At 35.4% G+C, this 17,956-nt stretch overlaps 1 protein-coding gene across 2 annotated transcripts in view; it reads left to right on the top strand.

Annotated features, from left to right (window-relative positions):
- FBXL17 (F-box and leucine rich repeat protein 17) overlaps positions 1 to 17,956 on the top strand; it is a 504,150-nt gene that overhangs the window by 21,590 nt on the left and 464,604 nt on the right. For both annotated transcript variants that reach the window (XM_027606064.2, XM_027606063.2), the window contains one exon: positions 1,383 to 1,640. In XM_027606064.2, coding sequence (XP_027461865.1) covers positions 1,383 to 1,640 — 258 coding nt within the window. The remainder of the gene's footprint in view (positions 1 to 1,382; positions 1,641 to 17,956) is intronic.

Raw genomic sequence — 17,956 nt, 5'->3', positions numbered from 1 at the left:
TGATTTTTTAAAAATTATGTTTAAAATTCAGATGGCCATGTGAGTTTTTAACCACATGAATTTTAAGGTTACTTATATTTAAATATGCTTTGAGTTTTCTGATAAGAGCTATTTGATGTGGACATTTGTATGTAATCTTTCGTGTGCTGATAAACAAAATGATATTTTCTAAGCTATGAATTCGTTATATGAGGTAGTATTCTGAAATAAGTAGTAAAACAATTAAAATTTATATTTTGTGGTAGGTATCATCTAATGTGATTAGGTATAATAAGTTATGATTCATATAGCATGATGACTGATATATACACTATTTGCTGAGCTAAAAATAGAGAACAGAACATTTAAAATCTCAGTACAGTTTTGTTTATGTGGAGTTTTTGGTGAGTTTGAAGTTAAAGTAACTTACCTAATAAGGATAGATCTTTAGGCCTCTAAAGAAAACTAACACATGTTAGTTATGTTCTTGCTTGGTGTTTTTCAACAGCACTTCTGACACCAAATGTGTGGAGTTTTTTTCATTTTAACAAATTCTCTGATAACACCTGGGTGTCCAACAATTCAGTTCAATTCTGAAACTAACTCCTGGTGTTAGTGCAGAGCCTCTCAGGTGATTGGCTTAGTCCCGTAAGACTGTCTCCACTTCATAGGCCAGTCCCAAGTCCCAGGAGTCACCTGTACTTCTCACTGACCAGCTCTTCATTTAGGAGTTCCCTTGACCCTTTCCTCAGGTTTGATAATTTCCCAGAATGACTTACCGAACTCAGGAAAATACTTAGGTTTGCTTGTTATTGTAAAGGATACAACTCAAGACTGGCCAGTTGGAAAAGAGGCCTAGGACAAGATAAGGGGGGGTGTGCTCCCGTTCAGTCTGGGCATGGCGGCCTCCAGCACCTGACGGTGCTCACCAGCCCAGACGCTCGCCAAATCTCAATGTTCAGGAGTCTTTATGACCCCGTCTTTACCTCCCCTACCCTCCTCGGAAGTCAGGGTTTGGGCTTGAAAGTTGCCATCCTCTAATCACACGCTGTTTGGTCTTTCTGGTGACCAGACCCCATCCTGGAGCTAGCGGGGAGCCTCAACTTAATCTATTTCATTAGTATAAACCCCTGTGTGGTCAAAAGGGGCTTGTTAGGAATAGGAAAAGATACTCCTCTTAATCAGGAAATTCCAAGAGTTTTAGGAACTCTGTTCCAGGAACTGGAATAAAGACCAAGTATGTATTTTATATTATACCATAGTTCTTGTTATGTTTAATATTAAAAAGAAGGTTTTCTTTTGATTGTGCTATTATATTATTTTATGAGGGAAAATTAAAGAGTGGAAAGTAAGTTTCTTACTTGTAACAAAAGTTTAAATTTATTGCTTTTTTTCTCTCATAGGTCACTGATGAATTATTGGAAAAAATTGCATCAAGAAGTCAGAATATAATTGAAATCAACATTTCTGATTGTCGCAGTATGTCTGATACTGGCGTATGTGTTCTAGCATTTAAGTGTCCTGGACTTCTTAGGTATACAGCCTACAGGTGTAAACAGCTTTCTGACACTTCTATTATTGCGGTTGCCTCTCATTGTCCTTTACTTCAGAAAGTTCATGTAGGCAACCAGGACAAACTTACTGATGAAGGACTCAAACAGGTAAATTTTAGCATCTGTAAAATGATTTTACTCTGATTAACTCAAAATGTTTGCTTGAAGCTATACTTGAAAAGATTATTATGTTAAAAATAATGCACAGAGACTAAAATAAGCCATCTTTTTTTTTTTTTTTTTTTTTTGGTACCCATGGATGTTTGTTTTAGTGAACTAGAAATGTCATGGTTATAATTGATAAGTTAACTTTGTTGTGTTTTGTAGTGAGTGCCTGAACTTCTGTGACAAGCCATTTATTAATTCTTTTGTTACTTAAATTTTATACCAAATTTTGCTTGGGTACCAGTAGTGTGCAGTTTGGGTCAGCATGAGATTTTAAAAATTAACTTTTAATTCCCCTTTTATGTTACTAGAAGATACACTTATGTGCTTTAAAATGTATGTTTTAAGGCATAAACAGAAGTCCAAATTAAAGAGTATAAAATGAAGTAAAAGATGGCAATTACCTATATTTAAAAAAAATAATTGTTTCTTTGACGCACTTCCTTTGGAAATGGCGTTTAAGATTTCTTGACTCAGAGTGGTTTATTCATTCAGTGAATATTGAATGGATTCTATGTGCCAGGCCCTGAATTTGTGAATATTTAGTTATGTTCCCACTGTTGTACTAGGCGCTTACTGTATTTTAACATTTAACCCTTGAAATAACTTTGTGAAATAGTTGGTATTAAGCGCATTTTATAAAGGAAGAAATTAAGGCGTGGAGAGATGAATTAACTTGCCTAATGTCTAGCAAATGATGGAGTTGGGATTTAAAGCCTGTATTCTTCAAAATCTCTTCCATCTTTAAACTCTTCCACTCCAGTAGACTAAAAGACCTACCCTAAAAGACCTTGAATAAAGGGGCCTGCTCTGTGAGGGCAGGGGCCATGCACATTTGCCATTCTACCTACCGTTCCTTTGGCAAAAATTTTTGGAAGAAAGAATAATTTCATTCAAGAACTTTGTCAGGATTAATGTTTAAATTCAGAATTGGGGTGCAGTTCTGACATTTCCCAATAAAAGCAGAATATCAGTAAAGGCCTAGATTTAAATCTGATCTGTGATGAACTTAGAAATAAATTGAAGAGCGCTAAATTTAAACACTATGTATGAATTAATTGAAAGCTCAGTATTAGATGAAATTTGAGAATATTCTGTCCTAAATAGTACTGGGTGTGTCAGTCCAATTTATATATTAAGAATGCTAAAATGTATATGGGAGCCTGTTCTGTCTGTAAAGGGAAATCGTGCAGTAACAGTGTTACCTGTTTTAATATTTGTCCTGATCCATTTCTTTTGTATATAGGATTACTCACTAGCAGCATGAAGTTCTTTTTTTTTTTTTTTTAAAGATTTTATTTATTTATTTGAGAGAGAGAGAGCACACCATGAGCAGGGGGAGGAGCAGAGGGAGAAGGAGAAGCAGATTCCCCGCTGAGCAGGGAGCCCTAGGCCGGGGCTTAATCCCAGGACCCTGAGAACATGACCTGAGCTGAAGGCAGACACTTAACCGACTGAGCCACCCAGGTGCCCTGTAATATGAAGTTCTTAAATGTATTAGAACAAAATAATCTTTAATGGGGAAATTATAAATTTTATTGACATGGTATGATTTTTTTATGGTAGAAATGTCCCAGCAAATTATACTTCACAGTGAAACATTTTTAAAGGTCTGTGTATTTATTAAGAAAAGGACTAAATCTGTTGTATATTTAAATATGATATAATATGAATAGGTAACAGTTGAGCAGAATGTTAAGGACGTTCCTATAAGAATAAGATCCATAGTTATGGTTGAAATAGAGGGAAAATAAAAAGTCCTTTAAGGAGCTAGACTTAAATATGCCAGTCAAGTATCATGAATTTATCTATCTTTACAACTTTGAGATTAATTATGTTAAATCTTCCCTAGAATATAAGGTATTTTGAAACCCATTAATTTATGATAAATTAGATGTTTGCTTCAGATTTTCATGGCTTCTGAATTATAAATTAGTTATATATGAGGTAATCTGATAAAAGTAGTAAAACAGTCTAAATCTTTTTCATCCATAAGTAACTTTCTTAAGTAATTAAATTATGTTAAATAATTACATAGGAACCTCACTGCAGTATATTTTCCTATACATAGTACTTTCCTATGCTCAGTGTATTATGTACTATAGAAGGTGTGTCCTAATTTAGCTTCTTTTTTCTGATAGAAAAGTGTGGTATAGTAGAAAGAGAATGGCTTTCATATATACATAAAATAGAACAAAAGTTTTGTGAAGCAATACATAGCATTATATACAGTACACGTTAACATTTTCTGTTCTATACTATTATGTTATAGAAATTTTGGCCTTGACCCACTCAGTAAATTTATTTCATATCCCATTGATGTTTGATGAGGTGTGCTGTGGAATATGCTATAGTTTTAGTGAACTAACAATTTAGAAATATTATATAATGTTTAACAAGACCTAGAATGGAACTCTTCGTGTTTGATGGATTTTCCTGGGATTATTTTTTCTTTTTTCACTCAAACATAGCATTTGATTGAATGGTTGATCCTGCAGCTAAAGTTGCAGGGTTTTGGGTTTTTTTTTTTCCCTCTTCTGTTAGTAAAAACTGACAAATGTTTTAGAATGGTATACATGTATTTATGATAACATCTTTATATTTCCATCATAATAACTATAATTTTAATTGACTTTAGCAAGTACATGAAATGTATTTTTGAGTTCTATATGTTTATAAAAGTATTTACATAAAGTATTTCAATTTGGATTTCTAATGGATCTACATTTTAATATTTTAAGTATTGCATTCTACTTAACAATGTTTCTCAAACTTAGGTGAAACACCTAAATATCAGACTGTTCTTAGCTGAACAATATGTTCTTTGTGAAATACCACCTTGAAATCTTGATATTTTTATTTTCATAAAAATATTTATTTGAGAGAGAGAGTGAGAGAGCATGAGAAGTGGGAGGGTCAGAGGGAGAAGCAGACTCCCTGCTGAGTGGAGACCTGACACGGGGCTCGATCCTTGTACTCCAGTATCATGATCTGATCCGAAGGAAGACACCTAACAGACTGAGCCAACCAGGTGCCCCAAGAGTCTCATTTTAGATACAGACAGAATGAGGTTGAAGGTAAAAGGATGGAAAAAGATATTCCATTCAAATGCTAAAAACCAAAGAGAGCTGGAGTAGCCATATTATCAGAAAAAAATCAATTTTTTTAAAAGATTTTATTTATTTATTTGAGAGACAGAGAATGAGAAATAGCACAAGAGGGAAGAGGGTCAGAGGGAGAAGCAGACTCCCCGCCGAGCAGGGAGCCCGATGCGGGACTCGATCCCAGGACTCCAGGATCGTGACCTGAGCCGAAGGCAGTCGCTTAACCAACTGAGCCACCCAGGCGCCCCAGAAAAAAATCAATTTTAAGTCAAAAAAGTTTGTTATATATTGATGCAGGCTTCAATTCCTCAGGAAGATAGAACAATTATAAGCGTATATGTATTTAACAACAGAGAGTAATATATGAAGCAGAAATGGAAAGATTTGAAGGGAGTGATAGATAGTTCTCCATTAATAATTGGAGACTTTAATACTGCATTTCAGTGATGAATAGAACAACCAGACTGAAGATCAACAAAGAAATAGAGAACTTGAACAATGCTCTAAACCAATTATACCTAAAACAGACATGTTAATACACTGTACAACAGAATATATATCCTTTTCAAGGGCACATGGAACATTTTTTTTTTTTTTAAGATCTTATTTATTTATTTGACAGAGAGATACACAGCAAGAGAGGGAACACAAGCAGGAGGAGTGGGAGAAGGAGAAGCAGGCTCCCTGCAGGCTCCCCGCAGAGCAGGGAGCCTGATGCGGGGCTCCATCCCAGGACTGTGGGATCATGACCTAAGCCAAAGGCAGATGCTTAACAACTGAGCCACTCGTGTGCCCCAAGGGCACATGGAACATTTTCAAGATTAGACCATATTTGGACCACAAAACAAGTGTTAATAAGTTCAAAAAGATTAAAATCATGCAGGTGTCTTCTGTGATCACAAGGAAATCTAGAAATCAGTAACAAAAGGAAAACTAAAAAATATGTAAATATGTGGAAATTAAACAACATACTCTTACACAATCAGTGGATCATAGAGGAAATCATAAGAGAAATTGGAAAATACCTTGAAGTGAATGAAAATTAGGGCACAATATACCAAAAGTTATGAGATGCAACAAAAGCAGTGCTCAGAGGGAAATTCATGGCTGTGAAAGCTTACATTACAAAGGAAGAAAAATCTAAGATAACCAAAAAAAAACAAAGGAAGAAAAATCTGAAATTAGTAACCTAAATGCATACCTGAAGGAACTTGAAAAAGAAGAGCAAACTAAACCCAAATTTAGCAGAAGGAAGGTAATAATGATCAGAGCAGAGATAAATGAAGTAGGAAAAGGAACAGCTATAGAGAAAATGGATGAGACCACAACTAGTTTTTCTGAAAATAATAACAAAAATGACAAAATTTTAAGTAGTCTAAGAAAAAAAGAGGGAAGACTCAACTTACTAAATCAGAAATTTAAGCATGAACATTACCACCAACTTTATAGAAATAAAAAGCATTCTAGAAAATGTTGAGCAATTACCAGCAAACTGGAGAGCCTAGATGAAATGGGCAAATTCCTAGAAATACACAAATTACAAAAACAAACCCAAGAAGAAGTAGAAAATCTGAATAGACTTCTAACAAGTAAAGGAGATTGAACCAGTAATACAAATCCTTCCAACAAAGAAAAGACAGAGACCAGATGGCTTCTCTGGTGGATTTGCTGAAACATGTAAAGAGTTAATACCATTCCTCCTTAAACTTCCAAAATGTTTGAGGCAGCAGTACTTCCTAACTCCTATGAGGACATTATTAGCCTGATTCTGAAGCCAGACAAGGAACTACCAGAAAAGACAATTACAGACTAATATCCTTAATGAGTATAAATGCAAAAATTCTCAACAAAATAGCAAAGAGAAGCCAGCAGCATATTGAAAGTGATTCATTCCTTGATTGCAAGTGTGACTTAGCATATAAAAATTGATCAATCTAATATACCACAGTACTAGAATGGAGGAAGAAAAATATAATCCTCTTAATTGGTATAGAAAATGCATTTGGTGATTCCAGTACCTTTCCATGATAAAATCACTCAATAAACTACGAATAGAAGGATACTTCCTCAACATAATAAAGCCCATTTATGAAAAAATTATGATTAATACCATACTCAGTGGTGAATGATTGAAAACTTCCCCTAAGTTCAGGAACAAAACCAGGATGCCCATTTTGCTATTTCTCTTTAACATTGTACTAGAAATTCCAGCCAGAGTAATTGGGCAAGAAAAAAGAAATGAAAGGCATTAAAATTGGAAAAGAAGTAAGACTATCTCAGTCCACAGATGACATGGTTTTATACAGCATACCTCAGAGATATTGCAGGTTCGGTTCTAGACCACTGCAGTAAAATCAATATTGCAATAAAGCAAGTCAAATGAATTTGATTTCCCAGTGCATCTAAAAGTTAAGCTTACATTAAATTGTAGTCTACTAAGTGTGCAGTAGCATTATGTCTAAAACAATAATGCACATACCTTAATTTAAAGCTACTTTATTATTACTATTATTATTATTTATTTTTATTTATTTGAGAGAGAGAGAATGAGAGCCAGAGAGCACGAGAGGGAAGAGGGTCAGAGGGAGAAGCAGACTCCCTGCCGAGCAGGGAACCCGATGTGGGACTCGATCCCGGGACTCCAGGATCATGACCTGAGCTGAAGGCAGTTGCTTAACCAACTGAGCCACCCACGCGCCCAAAGCTACTTTATTATTGAAAAGTGCTAACCATCATCTGAGATTTCAGGGAGTCATAATCTTTTTGCTGGTGGTTTTGCCTCGATGTTGCTGGCACTGATCAGTGTGGTGGTTGCTTAAGTTTGGGGTGGCTGTGGCAGTTCCTTAAAATAAGACAGTAGTGAAGTTTGCTTCATCAGTTGCTTTTTCCTTCATGAATGATTTCTCTGTAGCATGCAATGCTGTTTGATAGCATTTTACCCATGGTAGAAATTCTTTCAGAATTGGAGTCAGTCCTCTAAAACCCCGCTGCTACTTTATTAGCTAAATTTATATAATATTCTAAAACCTTTGCTGTCATTTCAGCAACCTTCACAGCATCTTCACCAGGAGTAGATTCCATCTTAAGACTTTCTTTGCTTATCCATAAGAAGCAACTCTTCATCTGTTAATGTTTTATCATGAGATTGCAGCAATTCTGTCACATCTTCAGGCTCCACTCATTCTAAAGAAAGTATAAGTGTATATCTTTATGACCTTGAATTTGGTCATGATTTCTTAAATATGACACCAAAGGACAGGCAACAATGTAAAAAACATAAACTGGACTTGATTAAAATTAAAAACTTATGTTTCGATGAATATTCTCAGAGAGTGAACAGACAACCCACAAAATGAAAATATTTGTAAATCGTATATCTGAAAAGGGCGTAATATCTAGAATATCTAAAGGACTGTTACAGCTCAAGATCAACAAAATCTCTCCCAAGAACTCAATTGTAAAGTGGGCAAAATACTTGAATTGAATATACTTTTATCCAAAGAAGAGATATAGATGGCTAAGAAGCACATGAGAAGATACTCAGCATCATTAGTCATTAGAGAATTGCAAATCAAAACCACAATGAGTTGACACTTTACACTTACTCTGATATAAATAAGCCCAAACTAACCAAAAAAAAAAAAAAAAAAAACCCCAGAAAATAACAAAGTCTTGCTTTGGGTGTGGAGGAATTGGAACTTTGTACATTGCTAGTGGGAATGTAAAATGGGGCACCTGTGTGGAAAACATTTTGGTGGTTCCTCAAAAGATTACAGAATTACCATATGACTGGGCAGTTCTACCCTAATTGAAAACAGTGACTGAAACAGGTACTTATTTATATTAATTTTCATAGCAACATTATTCATAATAATCAAGGTGTGGAAGCAACCCAAGTGACCATTAAGAGATGAGTGAGTAAACAAAATATATATATGCGTGTGTAATGGAATATTATTTAGCCATATAATGGAATGAAATGCTGATACAGGTTACCACATGAATGAACCTTGAAAACATACGCAAAGTTAAATAGGCTAGACATAAAGAACAAACATAGTATGATTCTACTTATATAAAATATCTAAAATAGACAAATTTCATAGAGATGTAACAACAATAGAGGTTTTCAGGGGCTGGGGGAATTAGGGAATGGGGAGTTGTTGCCTAATGGGTAGAGAGTTTGGGGTGATGATAAAGTTTTGGAAATAGATACAGTGATGGTTGCATAACACTGTCAGTGTAATTAATGTCACTGAATTAAATACCGAAATATGAGTAAAATGGCAATTTTTATGTTCTATATATTTTACCACAAAGGAGAAAAAGAAATATCTGCTTTTAGGTTCTAGAATTGTATAAGATAAAGGAAAATGTCAGTCTCATCTAATTTATCTTTACATATCCCAGTGATGTTCAGTCAATTAGGGAATGTATTGAGCATCTACTTTGTGTCAGGCACTATTCATATATTCTACCTATATTTTCCTATGTTTAATTCCTTTTTTGATTCACATCCACTCTATGAGATAGGTATTAATCCTTTTTTATAGATGAGGAAGCAGTTACAGAGAGATTATAAGTAACTTATCTGAGGTGAAGTGGTAAGTGATAGGACTGACACTCTATCCAGGGGTGTCTAGAGTTCATACTAAATCTACTTAGTTCTTCCCTCCACTTTTCAGATGACATGGCACATGTTTTATCCCTATAATGATAATTGATGTTTATTAGACTGAAAAACTAGAGATCTTGAGAAGTCTTTTTTATCAAAATGTGTTTAGTTAAAGGATATTTTAAGTATTCTTTCTAAATTAGCATCACAAGTAAATATATGTTGGTTGCTTTTTGTATATGCTACACAATTGAGTCTTCACAACAGCACTGAGGTGGTATTTCAAGGTGAAAAATGGAATCTCTTTTAAGTTAAGGAACTTGTCCCAAGTTCATATAGCTGGGAAGGTACAGAGCCAATATTCTCTTTCAATTCTGCTTGATCTCTGAATCATATCATGTGGTATCATGTCTAGGATTTTATACTGGGATGTCCAATTCTAGAGAGTCCAATGACTAGAGAGTATTTTTCACTTATGACTAGAAATGTAGAGCCTTTATTATAACGCCAAGAGGCTTTTTTGTCCTGGAAATTCATCTTTGTAGCATTTCTGAAACATTCCCTTTACATGGATCCTAATGAATAGTTTTCTAATAGCTTCCTTCTTTGTCCATTAATAATAATTAATAATGATACATAACATTTATTAAGCACTTTTATATGTCTTACAGTATGCCAATTAGCATTTCTATGTACACTGTCATTTTTTAATCTTCTCAACAACTCTGTGAGTATAGGTAGGCGTAGGCATTGTTATAATTCAGTATAAGCCTGATGGGCCTGAGAATAGAAATTGGTCAGTTAACTGAAAATCAGTTAAATAATGGAGTCACAAAAATCAATGTGTGTCATAAACATTTTCATTAAGAAACTATATAAATGTAATTCATTAGTGAGTCTTTTGATATATGGTTAAGGCCTTTTTCTAGAGTTAGAGATGGATAGAGTTTGGACTTTTTTTGCTTAAACTATAACAATGATGTGGCCTCCGTGATTTTTAGTTGTTTTTTCATTGAAATGGTACAGGAACTTAAAACTACTAATGAAGGAATATGAGTGCAGCTTTGTTCAGAATGTGATTTTTCCAGTATAGATGATCATCAGCTTACCATGGGATTACATTCAATGAATCCATCATAAATTGAAAATCCCTGAAGTCAAAAATGCATTTAGATTTTTTTAGAGGAGAGGGAAGGGCAAAGGGAGAAGAGAGAGAGAGAATATTTTTATTTTTTAAAAGACTTTTTAAAAAATTATTAGAGAGAGAGAGCAAAGTGAGTGAGAGAACACGAGTTGGGAAGGGGCAGAGGGAGAGGGAGAAGCAGACTCCCTGCTGAGCAGGCAGCCTGATGTGGGGGCCCCGGACCCTGAGATCATGACCTGAGCCAAAGGCAGATGTTGAACCCACTGAGCCACCTAGGTGCCCAGGGAGAGAGAGAATTGTAAGCAGACTCCATGCCCAGTATGGAACCAGGTGCTGGGACTGGATCTCTCAACCCTGAGATCATACCCGAACCGAAATAAGAGTCGGATGCCTAACCAACTGAGCCACCCATGCACCTCCAAAAATGTATTTAATACACCCACCCTACCTAACATCATATACTAGCTGACCTTAAACTTGCCCAGAGAACCCTTACATTAGCTTACAGCTGGGCAAAAATCGTGTAACACAAAGTTTATCTTGTAATAAAGTGTTGAATATCTCATGTTTTATTGAATATTTTATGAAAGTGAAAAACAGAATGGCTCTATGGGTTAGAATGATTTTAAGTGCACTGGTTGTTTACTGTTGTAATTACATGGCTGACTGGGAACTGCGGTTCCCTGCTGCTGCCCAGCGTCAAGAGAGACTATCATACTGCATATTGCCAGGCTGGAAAAAGATCAAAGTTCAAAATTCGAAGTAAGGTTTCTGCTGAATGTGTATTGCTTTCGCATCATCTTAAAGTAAAGAAATCATAAGTCAAACCATCCTAAGTTGGGGACCATTTGGTTGTCTTACCCGAAACTCATTCAACAGCAGCTTTTTATGGCTTGCTTTCATTGAATGCAAAACATTCAACCTAGTTTTTATAGCAACAGCTTTCTTTTTCCTTCTTTTTAAGTCAGTTTATTTATTTCTTAATGTAATTCTGTTATAAAAATTACAATCAGAAAAAAACAGGTTTGGGAACAAACATCCCTGCTTCTTGGTAGTTTCTTTCCTCACTTTTATTGACACTTGCTGTTTCAGTGTGTTGATAACATTTACCATTTTAACCATTTTTAAGCATACAATTCAGTGGCATTAAGTACATTTACAGTGTTGTGTAACTATCACCAATATCTATTTCTAAAACTTTTTCATTATTCCAAAGAGTAATTCTGTACCAATTAAACAGTTACTTTGTATCCTCCTTGTCTTTCTCCCTCATCTCCTAGGAAGCTGTTTTGAGTTCTCTTTTTATGAATGCCTGTTCAAGCTCTCCCATATAAGTGGAATCATACAATATTGATTATTTTGTGTCTGTCTTATTTCACTTAACATGTTTTCAAGGTTCATGTATGTTGTAGCATATAACAGTTTCATTCCTTTCCATGGCTGACTAAGATTCCATTGTATGTATAAACTACATTTTTTTCTGTTCATCTGTTGATAGACACTTAATAGCTTTCTGTGTTTTTAAAGTTAAATTGGAAAAGTTTTGTTCACAATATTTTCTTAGTTGAAACATTAATGACAGAGGCTTTTGGGGAATTAGTGCTAACAGCATTTTTGTTGGTTTTCTAAAAAATAAAATGTCTTTTCAGAGTAATAGAGTAATCAAGTGATTAGTCCATATGTGTTAAAATACATTATTTCATATATGAATTTTCATTTACTCTGAATTTTAATTATATACCATGCCAATACAATTAAAAAAACTAGTATTGGTACATATTTTGGGAAGTACGTGGCATATTTTCATTGTATTGAATGGAATTTTTTTTTAAAATAAAGCAAAGTTGAATGATACAAATGTAGGGAAAAGATTCAAATTTGAGTCCTTAAAGTGGGTCAGATGAGTGGCATTTTGAAATATTTGCATTGCTTTCTTCCATATCTCATTGTCTGTGTTACTGTACTACAAATGATGAAACTAATGAATCAAATTATAAAGTTGACATTTTTATGATTTTTATAAATATGAACAGTTAGCCTAGATGGTGAAGTTGCTAGAAGATATGGATTGAATTTTATTCATTGTTCTCATTTGCATGTGTATAATAATTACAGTGGTGACAGTTGGGAGTGGAAAGTAGAAGGAATAACTTTACTTTTCTAGTGCAGGCAGCATATTTTAAAAATATTTTCTTAACAATGGTTTTGAGCAACTTTCATGTTGACATTGGAAAACCTAATCTTGTTTTTATCCCATAACGTTGTTGTTTCAGTTGTCTAGATCCATTGTCCATTGAAGTATACTCTTCCTAAGATTTTGTTTTATTATAAAAATAACCTGGTGATAACAGATAGCTTCTTTTTTTTTTAAGATTTATTTATTTTCGAGAGAGTGAGAGATAGCGAGCAAGTTGGGGGGGAGGGGCCCGACAGAGAGTGGGAGAGGGAATCTCAAGCAGTCTCCCCACTGAGCATGGAGCTCTGTGTGGGGCTTGATCTCACAACCCTGAGATCATGACCTGAGCCGAAACCAAGAGTTGGCTGCTTAACTGACTGAGCCACCCAGGCACCCCACAGATGGCTTCTTAAAACAGATTCTCTTTTATAAATTCTCAAGGGTAGTGTGCAGTATTTTAATTAAAATTTGAAATGGCTGGGAAAATCATCTCCGAACATTTTATAGAAAAATTTGAAAAAAAGCTTTGGATGTGTTTGAGCAAATTTGTGAATAATCTTGAATGATTATTATAAAGAAGAAGAGAATGAATCAAGAACAATCCATTTTCTATTTATTTACTTCAGTTCATTTGTAGTTCTGATTGCTGTCACATGTGAAAATGAACTATGGCTTAATGGGTGGATGGAGTGGATTCTTTTAAGTGATGGAGTGACCACCGGCACCCTTTTCATTAAACACTTTCCTTCAGGGTTGACTGTGGGTGCCTTTGACACATTATATTTCTTCCTGAGTTACAGAGGGGTCTTCTATCACTATTCATCTGACTTTTACCTTTTCTAGGTACCCAGATACTGAACTGATGTTGGTAAAAATTCAGAACTTCTTAAATGATATACTTGGGTTCTGTGTCTTAGGCCCATAAGACCATTTACTTGGATGAAGAGTGAGAGTTAGGACTGTACCTGGTATGAATGCCAGATACAAGTAGCAATGAAAGGCAGGCTGGGTGAGAATGGAGAGGTGTGGTTGGAGCTAAAATTCCACAAGGTTGATAATCTCCATTACCTGGAAGGGCCCACAAGCAGCAGTTTCCCAGTACCCAACCAAGGTAAGTGGTGATATTCATCTAGTCAATATCAACCAGATAAGATATTTTTATCTGATGATGAGTAGTTAACATTTCAGAGTGTTCTTTGGTAAGGTAGAAAGTAATATGGAGATAATTTTGAGGTGTTTGTAGATCCTTTAGGTACTGATTTTTGCTGGGATAAGAATTAATGAGGGTGAACTATTTACTTGATACAGAAGGAGATGGATTATAATTTAGGGTTTTCTATCTTGGCACTGGTTCCTGCGGGGTTTCTTCTAGTGGGTTTCTGCTCTGGTAAGTTGTTTTTTTGTGTCCACCTTTTTGTCCCTCTAATTTCGGGGACAGAGGTTTTCTTTGTAACCTCACTTCTCTAAGAATAGTTGTTGATTTTTCAGTTTGTTAAGCTTTTTACTTGTTGTTAGTATGGATTGGTGACTTCTAAGTTCCTCACATGCTAGACTGGAAACTGCAGGTTGTTTTTTTTTTTTTTAAAGGCATTACTATTATTGTATGATGATCTTGATCTTGTTTATACTCAGTTTTATGCTTTCATATGGTATATTTGTGTAAAGTCCAAGGTCTTTAACTTGAATAATCTTGAATAGGTCTTATACTGGAGCTTGGTTCTTACTCCATAGTACCACTTTTTTGGTACCTCATCTGGTAGCCAGGACTCTCCATCTTGGTAGGGCCAGAGCTTCAATGTCTCTAGCACAGTCTTTCTGAATAGAGAATTCCATACCTAGAAGAGTTATATACCCCTTCTATGATTTTTAGGTAGAAGACTGATTGGGCATGCTCACAGGGATATGCATATAAGCCTTGGTTGATGCCCTCTGAATGTTTCCCTATGGACAATGGACAAGACAGTTGCAGCATTGAGAGATCTGAACAACATTAGCAAAACTGGGGAATATACTGGATAAAATGATTGATTCTCCAATGTTGTTCCAATAGTTGGAACCCTAGGACATTTATAGTTGGGGTAATGTGATTAGTTCAGATAGGCACTCATGGAAATGCAGTCTTGTCTCTCATGCCCAGTGATGATGTCTAGAATAGAACATCAGTTTCTGCAGTGAGAGTAAATGACAGTAATTATTCCCTGAGACACTCTTTTCTGATAAGTTTCTGGGGCTCTCCTACTGCTAATGTCTGTTGAAGCCATCCACATCGTTCTTATTTGTGTATGGCTACCCTTATATGGAAAGTCACTTGTTTGTGTATAAGTCCATCAAAGACACTTAAGATCAAAATGCCAGGTAATGAGCTTAAAACGTTCTTGTAGGCTGCAGCAGTGACTTACATGTGTTAACATGAGACTCTGACAACCTGTCTACACAAGCTAATGTCTAAGATCCTACTAGATACCTTATTCACTCCTTTTTTTTTTTTTGAGGTTTTATTTATTTAAGAGAGAGCTTGAGCACATGAGCGGGGGGGGAGGGGCAAAGGGAGAAGCAGACTCCCTGCTGAGCAGGGAGCCCGATGTGGGGCTTGATCCCAGGACCCTGAGAGTATGACCTGAGCCGAAGGCAGTCGCTTAACTGACTGAGCCACCCAGGCACCCCTCATTCACTCCTTCTGTGTAGTTTCTGTTGTATATTTCAGTGATCCTGGTTGGGGCTCTTAGTGTTGAGGCCTCTTAACTTCCTAGGATCTGAACAAATTAAAAGGAGAAAGGAATAGAGATAGAAGAAAAATATCAAATCAACTTTATTACTCAGAAAGGCTAGATTGGAGAATACTGCTTAGAAATAGAGTTAAATGGGCTTGTTAACTCCAGAGTTTGGCCAGCAGACCCACTCATCATCACCTAGGCCAGACCAGCAGAGTGGCCCGCAAATGTAGTAGAGATGCTCATTTGCCATGGGCAGTTTGTTTCCAGGGGAAGAAGGATAGAGATGAGCTGAACATGTCCAGTTCATTAAACACAAACTAATCAGTGGAGAGACAAGGAATTAGACAAATTGGACTTTCTTCAGAAGGAAGCAATTCCCTTCCAAGCCCATCTGTATTTTCTTGATTTATGTATTTTAGACTATCTCGGCTGATTCCTTACTATGGAAGATGAGAATTTAGCTTATTTACCCTTCCTTGTCTAGGATCCTATTTTCTTATCTTCCCAAATAATTATTTTATAATTTTGATTAAATAAGTATTTGGTATTTGTACTTTATAATTATGTACCTACCTTTTTTTCTCTATGGAATTTTGTTATTATTGCAATTAATAAATGTCTTTTTGTCCCCTTTAGTTTACTTATTTTTAATGGTCTTAACACAAATGGAGCTAAAAGTTTTTCCACAGTTGCATTAGTATATCGATATGTAGATACTTAGTCAAATATATCTTCTTATAGCAGATTTTCTGGGGATAGTCTGAAGGCACCATTTTGGACTTTTTGCATACAAGTGTCTTGCATTAATGATCATCTGAGTATCTTAACCTTTACCATTTTCTTTAAGGTTTTCCTGATCTTGTAGTTGTATTAGATATCCTATTAGATGTCATATGTTCTTTCTCTTGGTGTACTCTTTTGTTTTGTAGAGCACAGATTCTAGTAGCTTCCTGATAAAGAATATATGGGAGGTAAATCCTTTGAGAACTTGCATGTCTGAAAACGTTTCTGTTCTGTCCTCACACTTAGTTCATAGTCTGAATCCTGAGTATAGGATCCTAGGTTTGAAGTGCTTTTCCTTCAGAATTTGATGTCATTGCTCTGTTACCTTCTCTCAGTGCTGTCTTTAAGAAGTTTGAAGCCTAAAATCCAAATCCTTTGTATGCAATCTGTTTGTTTCTGGAAGTCTGTAGAATCTTTTTTTGTACTCTTTAATTCTGACATTTTGTGTTGATTTGCCGTGCCATGGGTCTGTTTTTGTCATTTGTGCTGGACATGTAAGTGAGCCCTTTCAGTCCATACCATTTCATCCTGGAACATTTTATAGAATTATTTATTTGAATTTCTTCATTTTCACCTTATAAACTTTCACATCATCCCCACGTTTTTAGCAGTATGCTTTTGCTGTCAGCTATGCATGGTGTACCCCAGTCCAAAAACCCTGTGTTTTACTGACCGCAGTGAACTCGTCTTTTTGCTTTGTGGGAGAGTGGACTTTGCAGTGATGGGGAGGTGATCTGATGGTTAACTACTCTTTAAATAGACTTTAAAGAATCCTGGCGTTTTTAATGCCAACTGCATCCTCAGTGACAGATGTGTGTGAGCCCATGAGGAATTTTGTTATGATTATCAAGTTGCTTTTACATTTTCCCCACTGTTGGCTTTGGAGTCAGCCTTTTTAGGTGTAAGTAATGTGCCATTGTACATTTGTTCTTGAAATATATGTGCTTTTATGCATTATAAGATCTGGTAGTGGATCTAATGAATATAATGAACACTGATGAACAAAAATGGTATTCCATGATATCTGCAACAGCAGTAATATTACAGTACACAAAGTCATATGTACTGCTAAAATACTGTGATTTTTTTGTTTACATTAATAAGTGAAGCAAAGGCTAGAGTTCATGTAGAGGATAGTATGAAAATTAAAATGTACTCCTTTTTCTCAGTCTGCTTTCCTGGAATCCGTGAAGTCTATCTGTGGACCCAATTTAGAATTCCTGAATTAACTGGAACATGGTGGTATATGAGACCATAATCATGGTTTCCCACATTCGTCCATTTTTCTCAAAGAGGCCTCTTTACGTCACATAACCAGGATTAGCCTTTTCATTCATTCAATAAATATTTACTGAGTATCAGCTAAGTTAAGCATGAGACACTGGGCTGCAGGGATAGTTAGTTATTAGGCAAACTTCTGTCTTCATGGAGTTTACATTTCTAGTGGAATATGTAGTTGGTTATAGTGTGACCTAGATGAAAATAACATAGTGAGTGCTCCTGGAAAAATAACGAATTCACATATCTTTGCTTTACTTGAAACCAGAACTTGAAAGTTTTCTTTAATCATTAAAGTAACATTAATTTTTAAAAAGACGTGAGAAGATTGATAGGCAGAAAAAAAAACATGCATTATTGCACTAATCAGAAAACACTGTTATCACCTTGGTGTAATTTCAGTCTCCTTTCTATACACATATGCACATATATATATTTATGCTTA

This window comes from Zalophus californianus, chromosome 5, assembly GCF_009762305.2.
Source record: "Zalophus californianus isolate mZalCal1 chromosome 5, mZalCal1.pri.v2, whole genome shotgun sequence".
NCBI classification, from domain to species: domain Eukaryota; kingdom Metazoa; phylum Chordata; class Mammalia; order Carnivora; family Otariidae; genus Zalophus; species Zalophus californianus.
The sequence above is the reverse complement of the archived record's forward strand: the minus strand, read 5'-3'. Positions and strand labels throughout refer to the sequence as shown.